Source organism: Saccopteryx bilineata, chromosome 1 (genome assembly GCF_036850765.1).
Source record: "Saccopteryx bilineata isolate mSacBil1 chromosome 1, mSacBil1_pri_phased_curated, whole genome shotgun sequence".
NCBI classification, from domain to species: Eukaryota; Metazoa; Chordata; class Mammalia; order Chiroptera; family Emballonuridae; genus Saccopteryx; species Saccopteryx bilineata.
Window position 1 is genome coordinate 319368889 of NC_089490.1, and position 19969 is coordinate 319388857.

Below are 19969 nucleotides of genomic sequence, written 5' to 3' on the forward strand. Positions count from 1 at the left end.
ATAAATGGGAAAATGAAGAAGGGAGGGATTATATCAGGGCTTGACAACACTTTTGAAGGTGAGGAATATGTTCCTTATGTTGACTAAGGTGATAGTATTACAGGTACATGCTACGGCAAAACTTTTTGAACTGTACATTTTAAACATGTAATTTATTAATTGTTAATCGAAGCACACTAAAGCTGTAAAAATAATGCAGGGGATACAGAGAAAATTAAGATAGAAAGAGTCTTGGGAGCAAGAAGGAAACATAAAACAAGAGGATGCTAAAGAGAGAGGCAGAGTCTGACCGTGGAAGCCTTGCATGCCTCGCACTGCTGAGGGGCCATCAAGGAGGGCATCAGAGCTGGCATTTTAACATCCGAAAACAGACTGCTCAAGGTAGAGAGTTACGAGAGAAAGCCCCAGACCCCAGCCCTCCTGGGCCAGCAGCCCTCTACCATCTAATCCACGCAGTAATAAATTCCAAGTCTGCTGGATCGAATCATCATTTGCTTCTATGCTACCAACAAGCAAGCACCACCTGAGCATGTCAAAGGGGAACGGGTTGCGTTTTAGTGATCATGTTGCCCTATGTCAAAAACTTTTACAGCTGACCTACCTCCAGCTTTCCCATCCCGAATCCTTTAACTATAATATAGTACTAACCAAAATGGCAGAGAGACGTTAGGGCAGTGCTATTTCATGTGGTTGGTAGGTCCCAAAAATTGAGAAAAGAACAGCAAGTGCAAATAAGCACTTCAAATATTTTATAGCAATTTGACATTATTGCAAAATCCAAGCACGTGTCTTTGTGTTTTACCAAGAAATTGGTCCATGATGGATTGGGGGAAAAAAGTTGTTCCATCACCACAAAGTGTATGAGAATGGGGCTTTAAGGTATATCTGGTTTGAAATAGCTGATTTAGTCAGACAGGTTCCACTTAGTGACAAGTATCATGCAGAAAGGACTCTCGTAAAAACAATTTTGAATGGCTTTTTATTTATTTTTGTGAGAAAAACTTTCTTAGTGTGTATGAGGCAAGGATAATAGTGCTCTATTGGGTCTAATGCTCATTTCCTAACCTGAAGAAGTAAAAGGTGCCAGTCTGACATTATGCAATTGCCAATTTCACTCCTGAAAACTGAGAAAAAGAGAAGTCAATGAAAGAATGCTGCTGGAGGGGAAAACAATGATCACAGTCACCGGAACAATTCATCTGTGTTGGGCAAATGAGTTTGTAAAATTTGTATTTTTTGAGTTTGCTCATCTTATTGTTAAAAAATGGCGCTGAGCAGCCATGTGTGGCTTTCCCTCAGAGCAGGACAGTTGATTGCAAATTGAGGATTGCATTCCTGCTTGGGAGGGGCCGTTGTTTTGTTACTGTTTGCTGGAGGAAAAGTTTCGTACCAGAAAGTTTTGAAAAGAGAGGAGAATATGCAGAGTGTGGAAGAAGAAGCCAGTTTTGCAGAGAAGAAGGAGTACAGATGGGGAACCAGAGCTGAGGGGCTTTGTGACCCCACTGAGACTGGCAGGCCCTTTGATTCTAGGAGGAACCGGAGAAGATTCTCCTGGTTGTAGAACCAGAGATTGTGTCAGGGCTTTGGGAGCTCTGAATGTGTGTCTGCTCGTCTGCCAGTGCGAGACTTTAATAAAAGAATGGCCCATCATTTTTTGTCTCCACTGTTTCTTTACCATCTGTCCGAATTCAATGGGAACTTGCATGTGAATGGCCATGATGGTGGTAGCCACAGGCCATACAATCTGGATAAAGGCTTTGGTTTTAAATTGTCCATCAAAATTTTAATTGAGATATCACAATTAAATTCTAAAACCAAACTCATGGTACCCTATCATCAGTAAAAGGTTAAGTTCCCAGTTCAACAATATACCAACTTAGGGAGATCCTGAGAGTTGAATGTGAAAAAACGTTGCCACTGGGGTGGTGACAGTGGCAGAGCAGACTAAATAAGACAAAGCTGGAAGGGACCCCAGGCTTCCTACTCAAAGGAAAAAATACAACCAAGTCACATAGAGTGGAAACGGGATGCTAACCATGGGAGGCATTAAGGTATGGCTTTGTGACTCACGTTTCTCCTGGACATAAAGATAGCCTTCCATCGTCCACTGGCTGGGTGGTCTATAATCTTGGTTGGCAGATTTCATCCTTTGCATCAACCGCTCTACCTCTTGTCGAGTACTTTCAAAATTATTTCTTGTCTTGAGTAAATAAAAAGAACAATTTCATTCATTATTTCCTACCTGCTTGGAAGAACTGAGAATCTCAAGTTCCAAAACTGCAAATTACGCAAAGGATAGCCTTGATTCTTTCAGCACTACTGACCCACATCCATGACCCGCTGTGTTGAGCCCTTACAGCTAATTTTGAATGAATGGCTTTAGTGAAACTTCTGCATGCTTCTCATCAAATTTCTCAATCTTGATCGCAATCTGTGTGTGTGTTATATGTTTCTTCCTATTTCCTACTCTAACATTACTACTTAGTGACCAATTAAAGCATTATAAATATGCTATATTTATTAAATAAAATTTTTTAATCACTAACAATCAGGGTAAAAAAAAGCAGATGCACAGGGACTTATATTTCTTTTGGGGAATAAAAGCAAATTAAATTCACATATTTTTATACATGTAGCATGCATAAAAAATAAATTCATTGCCCTTATTCCAAACACTTTTGAAAAAATATCCCTTAGCTTGATTTCCAGAAATCCTAACATAGTTATCAAGAGATCAGGATATAAATTAACTAATAAAAATAAATAGGTACTCAAGGTCTAACTTCTTGTATTGCAACTAATAATTTACTCATGTTACAGCAAGTTTACTTAGGGTAAAAAAATAGAAAGCCTGAGGCTTCTCTACGAAAAGGTCTTTTGTATTAAAGCCACATTATCTCAACAATGCATGTTTGGAATCATAAAAATCATCACTACCTAACTCTAAGACTTTGCTTTGGTCCATAATAAAAGAACTGATTTTTCTAAATTGCCACCTTTGCTACTTTATACTCTTTTCAACATAAAGATCAGAATTTTTTCTTATTCCTTAGCTGTTGTCAAATCCCAGGAATCTTAAGATAATTGCATTTAGTAGGAAGATAAATCATAAAAATACTTTGACTTTAATAATTTTCTCTTTTAATATTTACTGAAAAAGCCCAAATGCATTCCATATTGAAAAACAATGGAATGAAATGCATGTGAAATTGATTCTGCAAGAAAATCTAGGTTAAATAAAAAGGAAAAACTCAAAACACAAGTAGAATAAATCCAATTACATATTGCTCATGGGACACTCCAACTTTGTAGCTCTATTTATTGGACATCTCCACAATGGCAAAAATCCGATAAACAGTGAAAGCCAAGCTTTCTATTGCCAAGCTTTTTATTGAATATTAAGTGAGAGCATTCCAAATTATGTTGGCTATAGAGTAGTAGACAGGGTTTCAGAAATAGCTTTTCGTTTATACAAAATCCTGAATAATCAGAAATTTATTATTTGTCACATTTGGTAATAAGAAAATGGGTTGGCTAATATTTCTTTTTTAATGTGGTATTCAGCAGCTGCAAACCATAATTTATATAACTCTGTAATCAGACACTAAAAGAATTGATTAGACAACTTTACAAAATAAACCCTGATAAGCTCTAGCCTTGGTACATAGAGCGCTGTTCTGCACACCAAGGTCACAGGTTCAATCCCCAGTCAGGGTATATATAAGAAGTAAACAATGAGTACACAACTAAGTGAAACAATGAATTGAAGCTTCTCTCTCTGTCTCTCTCTTCCCCTCCCTCCCTTCTTCCCCATTCTCTCAAATCAGTGAGAAAAAAAATAATAAATAATAAACCCTGACAAAAGCAGATAGAATATTTGTAAATAATTCTCACTTCAGTTTTAAAAGTTAGTTTTAAATATTTCAAATTATGTTCAGATTATTTGAAAATAAAAATATCAGATATATTATATGCAATTTCATACAGAAACAGGATCTTAAAGTGCTGAAGCACAATCTTCATTTTATAAATATAGAAATGCTGCCCTCTCAGAAAAAAAAAAAAACTTACCCAAGGTCACCCAGTTAAGTAATGAGAACACTGTATAAAGGCAAAAGTTTCCATATTTCCAGGTGTTTATATCTCAGTAGTCTTTACTTTTGTGATATTTTCTACCATACATTGTTCTGACATTAAGATCGGCTCTTTTCCTTGTGTACTTTCAACCAATAGTTAGAAATCAAAATATTTGTAAATAAACTTATATTGTGGCTTTTCAAAATTAGTGAGGTTTTACTGTACTTTGCTACGTTTTGGATAGACTCCACCATTTGGCTTGGTTGTAACTTAGTTGCGCTGTGTTCACCGGTTCGCCAAGCGGAGGCAGTGAGAACAGGGATAGGCTTACATTCTGCAAGTTGAACTGCAGCTGTTGTTTATATGGTGCAAATTCCTGGGCGAGTTCATATCCCTCGTGGTAAAAAGTAAACAAACCCTGAAGGAATGACAAAAGCTGCAAAAATAAAGAGATAAAAAAGAAACCATAAAAACATGTTCTTTAAAAAAAGGACCATCAAATGTAATAAACTGGGGAAAAGACACTTAATTTGAATTCCTTAGCTAACAGATTTTCAATCTCTTTGACAAAGCTGGCACTAAAATGATGGATGTGAAACACAAACCACGAGAGCTGATTTTTACTTCCTTTTTAGCAGACAGTGATTTAATTTTTTAGTCCTGCCATGGACAGCTGTCATGTTAAATATTTGAATATTCAAATACATGGGTTATTGAGGAGAGACCCTTACTGGCGATGAAGACCAGAGAGAGAGATGTTCTACTCTGGAAGAGCTAACCAAAACAGGGAAATAAAACGTGCATGTGAGGAAGACGAAATAGGAAGTTAGAGATAAGAGACACCCGAGAGAAGGAATTACTTTGGCCAGGTGAAATGAAGGAAAGCATCACAAGGTGGCAGTACTGACTTGGGTATGGAACGTATTTTTCCTCGGAGTGGGAAGAGGGCAAACCAGGAAAGATAAGACAGATACAGATAGGGTATTTCTTGTAAGAGATAAAGTAAAACACTTCCTAGAAAACCACAATTTCAACAATCACTGCCTTTTTATATGCTTATTTACAATGTTTTAATTCATGCAGTGAAAGTGACTCTCTACGCAGTTATAGGACAAAATTGTTGATAAGTTATTACTGAAAAATTGTTTATTTTTTTAAATTTAGTTCACTAGGATTTCATTCCACAGACTTGTCCACCAATTCAATCTCAACCTCAACCTCTTTTAACAATAAAATTAAAAATATTTCTGAGAAGTGGCTAATGATTTTCTGATTCAAATAGCTTGATACATCTGTAATCTATTGTTTTAAATTAAGGAAGAAACCATTTGAAATTATTTACATCTGGAAAAGCAAGGAAGTTGAGCTAAACATTGACTGGTATGTGTGTTAAGACTTGCAACAAATAAATTCTGGTTTCATCTGAAAACAAATGTATGCTTTAATTGCTATCACAAGTCAACGTACAATATTATGTTCATTTCAGGAAGCATTCAGATTGGTTTTAAGCTGTTATATTTTAAAAACTGTGCATCTCTTGTTCAACAGTTCCTAACAATGTTGTCGAAGTATATCATTTGTCAATTTGAGAACTATTTTACACTGTCAATTTTATACCAACTGAAAATTAATACCAAAACTAAAAGTCAATAGATTATCCTTTACTAAAGTGATACTATGATATTTCTCAAATTATTCAGTAACTTAAAATATACAAACTGCACACATTGTGGCCCAGTTAAAAAGAACTATAGCTTATAAAACTGAATTAGAACATACTTTTAATTAATTTGGGATTGGATATGTAGATGTACAGTTTTTCAGAGATAAAATAAGAAAATACTTTTGAAGTAAAAAGAGAACATTGGTGTTCTAAATATCCAAATAACAGGTTATGAAGTTGTTAAAAGGAGTATTATTTCATGTTTTATTGTTTTGTTTTTTTACAGAGTCAGAGAGAGGGATAGATAGGGACAGACAGACAAGAACAGAGAGAGATGAGAAGCATCAATCATTAGTTTTTTGTTGCAACACCTTTTTGTTCATTGATTGCTTTCTCATATGTGCCTTAACTGTGGGCCTTCAGCAGACCAAGTAACCCCTTGCTTGAGCCAGCGACCTTGGTCCAAGCTGGTGAGCTTTGCTCAAACCAGATGAACCTGTGCTCAAGCTAGCGACCTCAGGATCTCGAACCTGGGTCCTCTGCATCCCAGTCCGATGCTCTATCCACTGTGCCACCACCTGGTCAGGCTATTATTTCATGTTTTATAATTAATCCAAATTTAGGCTGACTTATGAACTAAATGTGATACAAGGAGATGCTATTCTAATACCATCCTAAGGACAAAGAGTTGAATGAAACAAAAATATATTTTAAGAATATCTGCAATAAACCTTTCTATAGAACACCCAATTCCCTGAGACCCATCTAAATAAATGTCTTTATTTGCATGTTCTAACAGAATTCAGATGCTCTAAGTAGCACATAAATATATTTTACTCTCACAATTCATGCAGGGTCTCCATTAGAGAATATACAATTCTTTGGAAGGTACAGAAAAATTATATTCAAAGAACCACCTACCTTTTCCTTTTGTTTCACATCTACTTTGCAAACAGGATTTGGGAAAGTTTAATAAAGACAGCATGCATGAAATAACTGCCTCTAGATGGTAGCAAAATTAAATGGTTTTGTTTTTTTTTAGGTTTAAATACATACAAGTTCATTTTCTCCACAACAAATTCCATGAGGCTAAATTAAAAGAACTTAATAAGACAGCCTGAATCTTTAAGAATTGCATTTCCCACGTCATTTTCATTGCTCAGTCCGCCTCAGTGGGTAGAGTGGTGGGGAAAGACTATCGCATTGAGACCAGTCCTGACCTTCACTATAGTAACAATAACAACTACAAACTACTAGATAGGTTAGGTTTTATCATAATATTAAGGAAGTCAGTCACTTTTATCATCAAGAAAATGTCATGTAGCGCTTTATTATTCCCAAGGGTTTTAGAATCAAATACATTTTGTCATTCCAATAACCTGACCAAATGTGAAAATTGTTACTGCATTTATAGATAAGTAATCATTTAGAAAACCCATTACAACTCAGCAAAGGAACAAATGTTCACCATTTCCCAGACCATTAATCACCAGGTTTCAAGCTTTCAGGGCTCACAGTTCCCAGTGACACTGTGAATGGCAAAGAAAAGTGAGAAAGGGCTTCGGCTGGCATGGGAGTGAGGGGAGAACCCCAAGCACCTGCTGCAGTAACTGCAGATGACTGTGATCCAAACTGAGCAGAGCACGTGGTGAGTAAGGGCTTTCATACCGTGATTCAGTCCTCATCTCCTACGAAATTAATCACTGAAAATCCTAACAACTCCATTAAAGAAATTACTAGAACTAATAAGCAAGTTCAGTAGGGTTGCAGGATACAAAATCAATATACAAAAAACAATTATATTTTCATATACTTGCAATGAGCAACCTGAATATGCAATTTAAAAACAATTCAATTTACAATAGCTTCAAAAATATATATAAAATAATTAGGGATAAGTGCTTTAAAAAGAAGTACAAAATTTAGAATATGAAAAGTACAAACCACTGTTGAAAGAAATTAAAGGACTAAATAAAAGGAAAATATTTCATGTTTATGAATTGGAAGACAATATTGTTAAGATGTCAATACTCCCCAAATTGATGAGCAGATGCAATGAAATCCCTATCAGAAGCCTAGCTGACTTCTCTATAATAATTGACAAACTGATTATAAAATTCATATAGAAAAACAATGGACTGAAATCAGTCAAAATAATCTTGAAAAAGATGAACAAAGTCAGACTCACATGTCTTGATTTCAGAACTTACTTAATACAATGCAATGGTAGTCAACAGTGTGATACTCAATGATAGTCCAATAAAACAATGAAAGAGAATTGATAGTCGAGAAATAAACACACATACCTATGGTCAACTTATTTTCAATGAAGGAACCGAAACAATAAAATGAGTAAAGAATAGTCTTTTCAACCAATAATTCTTGGACCTCTGGAGAGCCACATGTAAAAGAATAAAGTTGGACTTTACACCACAGATAAAAATTAACTAAAAATAGGTGTATTGTATGATACATGAATTACATCCCAATAAGACTGCTTTTAAATAAAATAAACACTTCTCATACACAGAGCACTAGAATGCACTAAAAGATATCAAAACCTTATGCAACCCTCTACATTTGTCTACTGAAACCCCTAAGAAGATTGGAAAAGTAGAGCAAAGGCAAGGCATCAATTCTTACATGTTTTGTGCCTCTGAGTTCAGCCTGTAGTCTCTGCTGTTCTGTACTTAGAGGAAACTTAGGGATGAATATCTTAGAGGAGAGCCTCAAAATGACTATAAAGTCATTATGTATTTATGTATTTATGTATAAAGTACTTTAAGTCTAATACATAGATGTTCAGAGGAATTTATTGAGTGGCAATGAGTGAGTATTAAAACCTAACCAAATAAATGAGAAATCTGAAAGGAAAAGACGGCCAAGGATAGAAAGAAGTTGGTCCACTGAAGTCTGGCCTGACAACTTTTAAAACAGGATGATGAAAGAAGGATGGAAGAAAAAATAAATGAATAGATAAATATATATGCTGATTCAATTATTTCAAAAAACTTTTTTTGAAGTTGTGATTATATACACAATTTCAACCTCAGGAGTTCCTAAAGGTGTATTTCTAAAGCATTCAAAGGGATGGAATTCAGATGATGTGGCCAGACGCAAAATTCTACGGTAAAGAAACAGAAGCGATGAAGAATAAAGTCAGCTTATCTTTTTAGCTCAACAGAAATGGAGAGGGTACAGTAACCAGCAAAGTAATTCAAGTCCAGCAGAAACGACATGTAGACCCAATCTGTCCATGATGGCGTTCTAAAATGAAGTTCTGAGGCTTGAGTCAGCCAAACAAATAGAATGGATTTTTCTTCATCAAAACTTTATGAACTATCTAACTACTAATGCAAATTTCAGATTTTTAAATAATAGTACTAGAATTAAATAAAAGGGCCAATATGGATTTTATTTTAAGGTGTACATATGACCTAAAGAGAGCTTTACTGTTTTAATTTTATAGAATGATTGACTGCACTTAGGTTTTTAGCAGGATAGGAATTTAATCTTTAGGCCAACAGAGCTTTTTAAAGAATGCTATTGTTTTATTGCTCATTTTGATTTACCTTAAATTTTCTGACTGAAAAAGAATACAAAAAGTTTTAACTTTCAAGACCTGTAGGTCTTCACACTACCTGATAGACATTTTATTCACTTGGCAAATGGCTGTGGTTCACTCTCTAAACCAGTGGTTCTCAACCTTTCTAATGCCGTGGCCCCGCAATACAGTTCCTCATGTTGCAATGACCCCAAACCAAAAAATAATTTTGGTGGCTACTTCATAACTGTAATTTTGCTACAGTTATGATTCGGAATGTAAATACCTGATATGCATTATGTATTTTCCGATGGCTTTAGGCGACCTCGCTGGGGTCGCGACCCACAGGTTGAGAACCACTGCTCTAAATTATTTAACCTTTTTGAGAGAACCCAAAAGGTATTTTATAGTATACCTCATAATGCAATAAGCTAAAGAGCTAAAGTATACTGAGCAAGTGAAATGAAATTTTCTTCAGCAAATGATGTAAAATTAAACTTAGTAGAGCAAGGGAAGGGATCAAAAGTGGTATGTTTTAGGTTCTATAACATGGCTTATTTTCATTTTTACATTAATTTTAAACAAAACAAAAAGATTTAAGTCTAAAAAGAATGCTCTCATATGAAATTGCTCTTATAGAATTTACACGTGTATCTTGAAACATGAAAAATTTAAAATTTTGTTTCTGAAAAGCTATGCCTGGCTTTGAAGTTACACTAATAAATGTAGCCATCATATCTAGTGATAGTGGCCCAGGTGAGAGCTCATACAGCCAGTACCTCCCAGATGCTAACAGTGCACCAGGCACAAACTGTTGAGCCTCACCACAATCTTCGAAACTACATACAATTTTTACCCACAATTTATAAATAAAAACTTGAAGCACAGAGAGTTTTAAAAGTGTGCCACAATTGCACAGCTATAGGATTGGAGCCAGATTCCATCTTATTCCTACTCAGCCTCTGTACCTCCCTGACTTTACATGGAAAGCAGTTGGTCATTGGTGGCCTGGGGTGACAACTCTATCAACAAGACAGGTAATAGCAAATGTTGTAGAGGCTGTGGAGAAAAAGGAACCCTAATTCACTCACTGTTGGTGGGAATGTAAAGTAGTACAACCATTATGGAAGAAAGTATGGTGGTTCCTCAAAAAACTGAAAATAGAACTACCTTATGACCCAGCAATCCCTCTATTGGATATATACCCCCAAAACTCAGAAACATTGATACATAAAGACACATGTAGCCCCATGTTCATTGCAGTATTGTTCACAGTGGCCAAGACATGGAGACAACCAAAAAGCCCTTCAATAGAAGACCGGATAAAGAAGATGTGGCACATATACACTATGGAATACTACTCAGCCATAAGAAATGATGACATCGGATCATTTACAACAAAATGGTGGGATCTTAATAACATTATACGAAGTGAAATAAGTAAATCAGAAAAAACCAAGAACTACATGATTCCATACATTGGTGGGACATAAAAACAAGACTAAGAGACATGGACAAGAGTGTGGTGGTTACGGGGAGGGGGGAGGGGGAGGAGCACAAAGAAAACTAGATAGAAGGTGACGGAGGGCAATCTGACTTTGGGCGATGGGTATGCAACATAATTGAATGACAAGATAACCTGGACATGTTTTCTTTGAATATATGTACCCTGATTTATTGATGTCACCTCATTAACATTAATAAAAATTTATTTATAAAAAATAATAAAAAAAATAGCATGAAGGAGGAAGGAAGGAAGGACAGAAGGATGAATGGATAGATATGTGCACTGAGTCAATTACCTTTATCAAAGCAAAAGTCAATCTCTTGCTATCATTTTCTAATTTTAAAAAATTGTAATAGCTTTACAATACAATTTTCTGGGATCATCCATTTCATTTGGTCAAAGCAAATATTACAAAAACTAATTTTTGTAATCAAGCAGCCAATAAGGCAATCAATGATACTAAACAGTTATTTCAGATTTGGGTTCTAGACCCCAGACTTTTCCCTTCTTTAGGTTTGTGAACTCAGACAACTACCTTTCTGTGACTTAACTTCCTCATCTGAAAGGACAACAGCTACCTAACAGTAAAGTGGTGTGGGGCTTATGTAAGAAAACACAGAGTACACAGTAGTGGCACGTGAAACATTAGTCCCAGCAAAGTAGGCTCAAAGGACAGGATGAAAATACACATACACTGCAGCTGAATGAACCATAAGTGAGTTCAGTCATATAAAGATTCTTCTAGTTTTCTGATCCACAAAACTTCATGCACCATAATACACTTATGATGTACTAGGGCTAACTCTCCTATGGAAGCTCCTTGTGTCTATGTATTGTCTCAAGCTTTCTCCCCTAATTCCTCAAAGTTCTCATAAACTCCAGGCAACTCTGAGAAGGGGCAAGATGGTACAATCTAAAGGTCAAGAGATGTTTCTTCCTCTCTGTTCTCTTCCCTTCGTTATAGACCTGAATTCATATATCCTGTTGGCAAACCTGGGCACATGCGGCCTATCACTGTTCAACCAAAACACAATGGGAACCACATGTATGAAATTTTAAATTTTCTGGTGGTCATGTTTTAAAAAAATTTAAATCAAGTGAAATTAATTTTGGTATTTTATTTAACACAAGATATCCAAAATACTATTATTTAAACATGTAATTAATATAAAATAGGTATTAATGAGATAACTTTTTTTTGTACTAAACTTTTGCGATCTAATAGTATTTCACACTTACAGTATATCTTAGTCTAGAGCAGCCTCATTTCAAATGCTCAGTAACCAGAGCATGCATGGAGAGTTGCTAGCACACTCAATAGTGCAGGTCTGGAGATCACCAGACACTTACCATCTCTATAAAATGCAATATATCATAAAAAAAAATTATGTAAAATGTGATAAACCATAGAAAATAAAGATTGCCATTAAAATTATATAATAAATGGATAAGTGGGCTTAAATAGCTAATTTACTGTATACTTTAAAATAAAACAGTGTATTATTTAAAGATATGTAAATGCCCCCCTTTTTTCCATTTTTAGCTTTTCCCCCAAACCCTTCCTTAAAATAATGATGCTGTAGAAGTATTTTTTTCATTTCTAATACCTTCTAAATATTCTGTAGAAGTTTTATCACAGGCAGTGGGATCTTGATATTAATTGAAACCATGTAAAATAATCTCAAATGCTCGTTATAAAGAATGTTATTTAATGTGAATCATCAGGACTCTTTATATTACCCACTGGGTATCTTACAATCTCTATAAAGTCACATCCTGAGGGTATTTTGCTTTACTCTAATACATGTTAAGTAAATCTGGGGCTAAACTAGAATAGACTGCCAGATTTCCGCAATATGAAACATTAATGCAACAGGATTGGATTTCTGCAGAATAAAAACTGCGAAGATATTAAAGTATCCTCATATGTCTTTATGTTTATAGCTCCTGGGAGCTTTGTTTTGGAAATTTTAAAAACTTTTTTCCTCCACATTAATTTGCAACTGCACAACCTAAAGAGCCAGTGCCCACGTTTCATTGCCTCCATCCCCACACTTCTCGTTATTGAAATGGAAACGAAGTAAAACCCCACGGAAGATACTCTGTGACTAGAAATAAAAACGAGACTAAACTGACAGGACTGTCTGATTTGGCCAGACATTCTAATAGAAAAAAATACAGCAGCCAAGAAAATATTTTGGAAGAAAGACAAATTTTAAACTTCAATTTTGATTGTGGTGTCACAAGAAAGGCATGCATTTACAGAAGGCCTGTCAGACTGTCCCCGTGTGGGGTATGGTAGGGAAGAAAGGAAACACGTTTCAGCTGAAGGACAGTTTCCACTTCTCCACATGTGTTATCACAGGAAGTCATAAAGGCTTACCATTCCTCTGTCACCTGTGAGTAAACGATTTTACAGGCTCCTTCTTATGGACCTGATGTCATATGACAGAATGGTCTAGTCTGTTCCCAGACAGGATGGACCATGAAAAGAGGCTTAGGTGGGAAAGTGCGTCCAGAACAGAGAGGTGTTACAGATGTAAAAGTAGTTATTACAGGTGCAAAGGGATCATTCCAGGTGAGGAAGGAGAGTGCAGCTAACGGGCACAGTATCTGAAGGGAATGGGAGCAGGAAAGGAAGTATGAAGGAAGACTATCAGAATTAATGGGAGGACTCTAATGTTTTGGTGTTGAGAAGAGCTAAAATTCAGAAATCCCAAGAGGCAGGCCCTCGGGAAGAAGTATGCTACTAAGTAGAGAGGCGTCAAAAACCCTGCAGGATTCCGAGGCAGAACTGAGTTCCTAAGAAGGAGGAGTCGTATTATCCCAGGCACGGGGCTATTAGGTGGACCAGCTCTCCAAGAAACCCAGAGCCTCAGAAGGCCACTAAAAATGTTTATTCAGCTCCTCAAAGCATCTGCTACATAGAGGTTACAAAGTCATTCTGAGAGGTTTAAGGACTCGGCTGCTTGGCAAACAGAACTTGAAGTTAAGGCTGCTCTCCCAAATAAAAGGTAAAAGTTAATCCCTGAGCCTGTGTGTGGCTTCCAGTTCCTTAAATCCCCCTAGCTGAAGGGCTGGTCTTAACCCTTTCCAAGTGCCCGGTTTACAAAGGAAATCAGGTGTTCAGGCCGAAGGGAGAGAGGGAAAGCGGGGTGCTGCGAGCCAGGCAGGGACTGGCCACTCTGCCGGCCTCTGTCTGTTGCAGTGTCCATCATCTTTAGGGAGTCCCAGGAGGGTCTCCCTCGGGATAAAATCTGGCAAATATATTTTAAAATGTGTTTTTCCTTCCCTCTTCCCATCACTTCCACTAAAATGGGAAGAGGGTATTTTATTATAAGTAGATTTAAAAAAAACTGACATAGGAAGAAAAGTATGATTTACGTTATATATTTGATTACTTGCATATTTTACTATCATTGTCCTCTCATCTCATGGGAACTGGGCATTGTATACTAACAGAAGACTATCTTGATTATAGAACTTACCTTATTTATCATAGATGATGCCTCATGAATATGCCTACTTAGCCAATATTGGAACATATTAGGGTATTATTTGGGAGGAAAATGCTAAGAAAATGAAGTAAGCTTATAAAGACCAGCCACCTGTTCTTTTCTGTAATGTGGTTTATATCAGGGGATCCATTACTTTTTATACCGACTTGGAAAATAAATGACTTCATTGGAAAGTCAGACAGGTTCCAGTCCTGCACGGAACTGGGGTGGAACAAAGGAAGAAACACAGCCTTATGTTTTTTCCTGTCACCCAAACCTTTGGTCACTTTAGCGGTGAGGTTTATCTGCTTAGGTAGATCTAATATATACCCTTTAACTTTCAATTTTTAAAAAATAGGCCATTTAAAAAAATAGGCCATTTTTAGAACATTTTAGGTTTACAGAAAAATTGAGCAGAAATTAGGGTTCCCATATATACTCTTAGACCCTCCGCACAGTTTTCCCTGTTATTAGTATCTGGTATTAGTGAGGCACACTTGTTACAAATGATAATCCCATACTGATACATTGTTACCAATTGAAGTCCATAGCTTACATTAGGATTCACTCTTTGTGCATACATTCTATTGTTTTTCACAAACCTATAATGACCAGTACAGTGTCAAATACAATAGTTTTATTGCCCTAAAAGTGCCCTGTGTTCCCCCTATCTGCCCTTCCCCCACTCCTTCCTCCCATTTTATTTTTAAAGAATCAAAATTTTCAATAGAAAAACACTGCATTATTTTTCCCACAGGATATACCGAACTTACTATTTTATTAGGAAATTAAAACTTACCGGTTCAACAAATTCAAACTTCTTCTTTTCTTGAACTTCCTGAATTTTAAAGACATATTCTAGTGATGCTTCATAGAAGTTTTGATGTTCTCGGTCAATCTGTGTGTCTGCCTAAAGAGCACAAAAAAGGCAAATCATGACCCAGGGGAGTAACTGCCGATGGTTCTATGTTAAAGAGGGACCCAAATCTGGTTCTAGTGTGAAATCTTTTCTTTTTTTTTTTTTTGTATTTTTCTGAAGCTGGAAACAGGGAGAGACAGTCAGACAGACTCCCGCATGCGCCGACCAGGATCCACCTGGCACGCCCACCAGGGGGCGATGCTCTGCCCCTCCTGGGCGTCGCTCTGTTGCGACCAGAGCCACCCCAGCGCCTGGGGCAGAGGCCAAGGAGCCATCCCCAGCGCCCGGGCCATCTTTGCTCCAATGGAGCCTCGGCTGTGGGAGGGGAAGAGAGAGACAGAGAGGAAGGAGAGGGGGAGGGGTGGAAAAGCAGATGGGTGCTTCTCCTGTGTGCTCTGGCTGGGAATCGAACCCAGGACTTCTGCACGCCAGGCCGACGCTTTACCACTCAGCCAAATGGCCAGGGCCTCTAGCGTGAAATCTTTATTAAACATTATGTGCCGCCAAAAGTTTTATTACAGCAATTATTATCATGAATACAGAAGCCAGGAAAACACAGTCTTTGCCCACAAGAGTTTATAGTATATGGGGTAGGAGGAAAAGGAAAAACAGAATAAGCATACACATTCGGTTCACTTTAAAGATAATTACAGGAAAGGTATATAAATGTATTTGAAAATCAGTGGGATCACAGAAAAAGAGACTTAAGTTCTAGGAGAAAATGGTGGTGGTTTGAGTTGAATTTTAAGATGAACAACTGGCAGTGAGTCGTCAAAGATTTAAAAAGAAAAGTCACTACCATAGAGATGAAAAGAGGCCTGAAATGGTTTGACAGAGTCTGTCCACTGAGTAAATGAGTGAAGGGAAAGTAATGTTAGCATCACCCTATGAAAGATCTCGAACACTGCCTGGCAAATCTGGATTTTCACCCCAGAAGAATCATCTTAGAATGTCAAGCAGCGAACCACATCATGAGGTCTTAAAAAGATAATACTGGCAGCAGAGCCAAAAAACTTGAATGGTTGTAACCTAATGATTCATTCTCCATCGATGCCACATACGTTTCTTCTTCACGACTACAGTAAGGTTCTATTGTTAAGTGTGTGAAAAGTATTACTGAGGTAATTCATTTTCTTTCTGACATGACCTCTCTCCTCTCTTCTGTGGCCATAGCCATCCCCGGAGTCCTATTTTAACCTGATTGGGATTCAACAGAGAGGCGTGATTTTACTTTTCTTGTCCAGTTACACACTCCCCACTGCCAGATGACATTACTAAAAGCAGACGGAAAAAAAGAGACTGGGCCCTATGGAGTACTCAGCATCTGCCAACAACAATTTGGGAGTAGACTATTTGATTTGGAGCCATTTTACAATGATGATTTCACAACAGAAGCTTTAAAAAAAAGATAAAATTAGGTTTGCTGGTTTGGATATCATGGCATCTTCAAAATTCATTTGAAACACCTTTTAAAATAATTACATATACTTGCTATGCATTTATTCATGTAATTAAAAATAATCCAATATTATAAGCAACTCAATAGGGATTTTTTTTAAAGTTGAGAATTACAAGTTTCTAAACAACATATGAAAAGAATGTATAAATCAGGTAGGGAATGTGAACCAGAAGCTTTTCAGCTCCCAAACATAATTTCTAAACAAGAAAAGATATACATATCAACACAAAGGCAATCAGTTGTCTACACAAATCATATACTGGTTCTTACCAACTGCTTAGAAGACTGCGCTATTTATAGAAGGAATGGTAAGGAAGCATATTTAGTGGTATGCTAATAGATGTTTAACCACTGGCTCTCGAGGGGAGAAAGCTGGATTTGCAATATTTGCTGGCTTCTGTGGTGTAAATATTCCCAAAACAGGCAGTTCCAAACCACAAAGCCAACATCAGTGAATGAAGGGGTCAGAAAGAGAGAAAGAAGCCCAGCTCTCTGAGAGCACCAGGACAGCACTGGAGGCAAAGGATACAGACTATTTCTAGTCCCAGAGATAATATATATCATCCTAGTGCACAAGTTATTTCTGAAAGTTTTATTTACTTTAAAGATAATGTCACTGATTGCTCTAATGAGCACACATGGACAAACTAGAATGTTGAGCCACCTCTGTAACACACATGATTATTTCTGTCAACAAAGCTTTGCAGAAGAGAGCACAGCAGGCATGATGCCACCCACTGGAAGGCAGGTTTATGAGTTTGCTCTTGGTTGCATCTGAGAAATGTTGATTTTGGGTGAGTTCCCACTGCCCTAATTGATAAGAGTGGTTCACTTTGTCAAAACTGTTTGTGCAAACAATATGGCTTATTTTGAACACCTGCTTTCCTTATGGGAGTCAGGAATTTGGGTACATGACAAATGGAAAGTGCCTATGTGACCAGCTCCCAGTAAATGCCATGGGCACTCAGTGTCTAAGGAGTTTCTAATAGACAACATTTCACATGTTTTTTTTTTCAAACTTACTACTACTGGGGGAATTAAGTGTGTGCGGTGTGTCTCTCCTGGCAAAGGACCCTTGGAAGCTTGTGCCTGGTCTCCCCCAGACATCGCCCTATGTATCCATTGCTGATGTTTTTGTACCTTTTCACTGTAATAAATCGTAGCCACGAGTCCTAGCAAATCACTAAATCTGGGGTTATTATTTCCTCAGAGATTGATGTGCCATACACAACCCCATCTCATCAAAGGGGTGTGGGGCATACAGAAGGATAAAAGAAATAGTGACTCCTGCCATTTGCCAGTCACAGATATTGCCCATTGTCTCCTATCAAGATGAATTTGCTACACCAAATTTGCTCTGAAAGGTCAGCCACAATGTGCAGTGCTTCAAGCATACAATTTAATTTCTTTTCAGTGCACAATTTTTTGAAAGACATTCCTTACTTGAGATGAGTCCCATTAATATTGAAACTCACATAGTGTGTTGTTCACTAGCGCCTGTTGCCTTGTATTTTACACTGGACAAGTAGGAGAACCATATCACTTACTGACCAATCTTTTCTTTTTTTTTTTTTTTCTTTTTTTCGAAGCTGGAAACGGGGAGGCAGTCAGACTCCCGCATGTGCCCGCCCGGGATCCACCCAGCATGCCCACCAGGGGGCGATGCTCTGCCCATCTGGGGCGTCGCTCTGTTGCATCCAGAGCCATTCTAGCACCTGAGGCAGAGGCCACAGAGCCATCCCCAGCGCCCGGGCCATCTTTGCTCCAATGGAGCCTTGGCTGCGGGAGGGGAAGAGAGAGACAGAGAGGAAGGAGAAGGGGAGTGGTGGAGAAGCAGATGGGTGCTTCTCCTGTGTGCCCTGGCCAGGAATCAAACCCAGGACTCCTGCACGCCAGGCCGACGCTCTACCGCTGAGCCAACCGGCCAGGGCTTGACCAACCTCTTCAAACTAAAAGAGAGCACCAATAATAACTAGGCCAGAACAGCAGGTATAAATTGTTGTTTACAGGGCAAAGGGGACAGTAAAGTCATCCCAGGATAAAACCAAGTTAATTATATAAGAAAACCAGAGAGTTCTGCAGAAAGCTAAATTAGCCCTCACCTACAATAAGCTATCTCAATTCAAAATAGAGAAGAAAATAAAAACAAAACTCTTTTCTCAGAAGAGAAAAAGATTTAAGGTAGACTGAAGAATGGGGAGGTTTGACTAGGTGGAGACACAAGGAGAAGAGTCTGAGTGAGGGAACAGAGAGTTCAGGAAAGTTCTGCTTTGGTAGACCAGAAAGTTTGCCTGACACAGTCAGAAATGACAGTCAAGGCAGAAAAGAGAGAATGAGCGCAAACTTCATACTATAGATACTGCAAAAGCCTGAGTCAAGTGTTGACAAGATCAAAGCAGAATCTCAAGAAGATGAGTGTGAGGACAGTGTAGAAGACATTGATTCAATGGTGTGGCTGAGCGCATGTGAATATAAGGAGACCTCTTATTCAGTAAAAGAGCTTATTTAATCAGGGTGAAGATGTCTGGTATATCTCAGCAAGAAAGAGAAGAAAAGAGGATGCAGGTGTGAGAAACAAGGGAGGAAATGTCAAAGATAACTCTAATACATGAAATACCAGCACTGACAGAATGAAAGAAGTGAGAAGTCAGAGGAAAGTTAAGAAAATGGTGATGTGTGAGATTTCAATGTGTCACTAAGACGTGGGTCAAGTCCTGGGCAGTGGAAAGGTGGTCAGGCGTGATAAAATCATGAACCGAGAGACATCTTCGGGATATTACACACAGTATGGATAGAAGAGATGCTGGGGACACAGACTGAAGGATAAGAATAGCAGTATAAGGGCAGAAACTGAGGGATTGCTTTCATTTAGGAGGTAGAGATTAGAGGGAGCTGTTCGAAGCATATTTAGTGATACGTAGAAACCCAAAATCTGAGATTCTAAAAGGATTTCTTTTCTTCTTCACTTTTTCCTAATTATAAAAATATTACACATTCATTTTTATAAATTTATTCATTACTTACTACTATAACAAAGAAATATAAAGATAATAAAGCTTGCATTCCCACCATTAACATTTTAATGTGTAACACTCACACACAAAGCTACTTTAAACCTAAATAATACTGTCTGTACATTCTGCTTTAAATTTTGTTCCCCCTGCCCCCTGCCCCGCCATTTAAGCTAATGAATATTTCCCAATGTCTTTAAATGATTTTCCCAATAAAAGTTTTGTATCCCAGACAAATCACATTTCATTTTTCATCAGGCTATATTCTTGTATTTACCCCAATCATTCTTTT

General features: G+C 37.5%; 1 protein-coding gene across 1 annotated transcript in view; it reads right to left on the reverse strand.

The window, feature by feature from the left end:
* Positions 1-19969, reverse strand: part of ARHGAP42 (Rho GTPase activating protein 42) — a 294437-nt gene that overhangs the window by 44741 nt on the left and 229727 nt on the right. Inside the window, exons 6-8 of the mRNA XM_066248014.1 lie at positions 15088-15198; positions 4409-4513; positions 2071-2200 (exon numbers count right to left, since the gene is read on the reverse strand). Coding sequence (XP_066104111.1) covers positions 2071-2200; positions 4409-4513; positions 15088-15198 — 346 coding nt within the window. The remainder of the gene's footprint in view (positions 1-2070; positions 2201-4408; positions 4514-15087; positions 15199-19969) is intronic.